Source organism: Phytophthora parasitica, assembly GCF_000247585.1.
Source record: "Phytophthora parasitica INRA-310 unplaced genomic scaffold supercont2.64, whole genome shotgun sequence".
Classification (NCBI taxonomy): domain Eukaryota; phylum Oomycota; class Peronosporomycetes; order Peronosporales; family Peronosporaceae; genus Phytophthora; species Phytophthora nicotianae.
The window spans coordinates 68,253-69,116 of NW_008649050.1; the positions used below are offsets into that span (position 1 = coordinate 68,253).

Genomic DNA, 864 nt, shown 5'->3' on the forward strand with positions numbered 1-864 from the left:
GTGTAACCCCGTTACACCATCCCCCACCAAAACGTGGACACTCGTGTCCACGATACTTCCTTAGTGCGGTCTTTCCTTCTCAAGACGTTAGAGGTCACCTTGCCTCATCACAAGTTCAAACAACTCCGGCTCCCAGAGCCCATTACGGAAACTGCATTCCAAATGCTCCATCTTTCGCCACGTTCTTCCGACCCCACTTCCCCGTCACATAGTGACAACATGTCGGGAAGCGACAGTCCGCGCTCCCCACAGGGCACCCATCCGACGAGGAGGCTACTCCGCAGCGGCTCAGTGCACAACAGTACCACGACGAGCACCAGCGACGTCATGGCCCCGGCTCGGTGAGCCAACGTCTAAGTGGGAGCGAAGATCAACGCTCTCCTGAGCCACCAGGGTCGCCCACGCAGCGGCGCACCCGACATGGCGAGCTAGAGCCCGGTGAGGTCGCCTCTGGCGAGATGGCTAGAAGCCCTGCACGGTCAGAGACCTCCTTCCAGAGGCCTTCAAGACTAGCGTCGACCTCTCGCGAGCTTTGGAAGCCCAATCCGTTCCCAACCGTTCTTGGTCGGCTTCGAACGTTCTGCGCAACGCGCCACCACTCTCTTCAAGGTATGAGGACGAGCTCACTGAGCCCGGTGTCATTTCCAATGACCTTGACGGCGCTCAGTGCCGTCAGATCGCAGCGGAGTCTCATGCTCGGCCTAACCGGCCTGTGGCACGCCCAATTGTGGGCTCGTCTCCCCGACTACGGGTATGTACGAACAAGCCCGGCTGGAACAGCCGACGTGCTTTCCTGCAGCTACTCGACACATACACGTGTGGGCCCTCGGAGAGAACGACGGACGAAGTCGTTCAACGACAAAC

The 864-nt window shown here is 59.5% G+C and overlaps 1 protein-coding gene across 1 annotated transcript; it reads left to right on the forward strand.

Annotated features, from left to right (window-relative positions):
- Positions 1–219: 219 nt before the first annotated feature.
- Positions 220–345, forward strand: PPTG_24029 (hypothetical protein; the record flags this gene model as incomplete). Its single annotated transcript, XM_008914846.1, has 1 exon — positions 220–345. The coding sequence occupies one exon, from the start codon at positions 220–222 to the stop codon at positions 343–345; it is 126 nt and encodes a 41-aa protein (XP_008913094.1).
- Between the last annotated feature and the right edge of the window lie 519 nt (positions 346–864).